This window comes from Corvus brachyrhynchos, unplaced genomic scaffold (assembly GCF_000691975.1).
Source record: "Corvus brachyrhynchos isolate BGI_N302 unplaced genomic scaffold, ASM69197v1 scaffold3, whole genome shotgun sequence".
NCBI lineage: Eukaryota > Metazoa > Chordata > Aves > Passeriformes > Corvidae > Corvus > Corvus brachyrhynchos.
This window is the reverse complement of record NW_008237619.1, coordinates 10,707,081-10,707,590: the sequence shown is the minus strand read 5'-3', so window position 1 is coordinate 10,707,590 and position 510 is coordinate 10,707,081. Positions and strand designations below refer to the sequence as shown.

At 52.9% G+C, this 510-nt stretch overlaps 1 protein-coding gene across 1 annotated transcript in view; it reads right to left on the bottom strand.

The window, feature by feature from the left end:
- The window catches only part of NEPRO (nucleolus and neural progenitor protein), a gene marked incomplete at its 5' end in the record, with an annotated part of 5,709 nt that extends 5,200 nt beyond the window's left edge, over positions 1-509 (bottom strand). Inside the window, one exon of the mRNA XM_008631899.2 lies at positions 411-509. Within this exon, the coding sequence (XP_008630121.1) occupies positions 411-509 (99 nt within the window). The remainder of the gene's footprint in view (positions 1-410) is intronic.
- Between the last annotated feature and the right edge of the window lies 1 nt (position 510).

Genomic DNA, 510 nt, shown 5'->3' with positions numbered 1-510 from the left:
TGAAGATGATGACACCCCCTTTCCTGGAAAATTGGCAAGGTGTTCACTTTTCAGCTTAAACCAGAAAGTATCTAATAAAGTAGGCTAGGATTATTATTCCATCCTCCCATTATTACAATTAGTTGAGAATGATGTCCCTGTATTACTCATGTATTCAAAGGTATGGAATTGTACCTACTTCAGGTCTCAGTGTGAGTATTGGAGACCACGGCTGGAAAATGGGAACTGCACTCGCTGTACAGAGCCAAGAAACCCACTAGGCTCAACTATGAGGGGACAAAAATGCACCTGCTCCCACACATTTTTTGCACGATGCTCCGGGCGCCAAGTGCTACTCCAAAGGCTTTTCAGGGAGTGGTGACTGGGAGCCGGGAGTACCCAGCTGCCGCCCAGGCGGGGTTGGTGCTCACCTGCTGCAGGGCCAGGTAAGGCCGGTGCCGGAGCAGCCTGCTGTGGTACACGTAGAGCACGGCACGCAGCACGCGTCCCTCGGCGGCCAGGCCCGGCCCC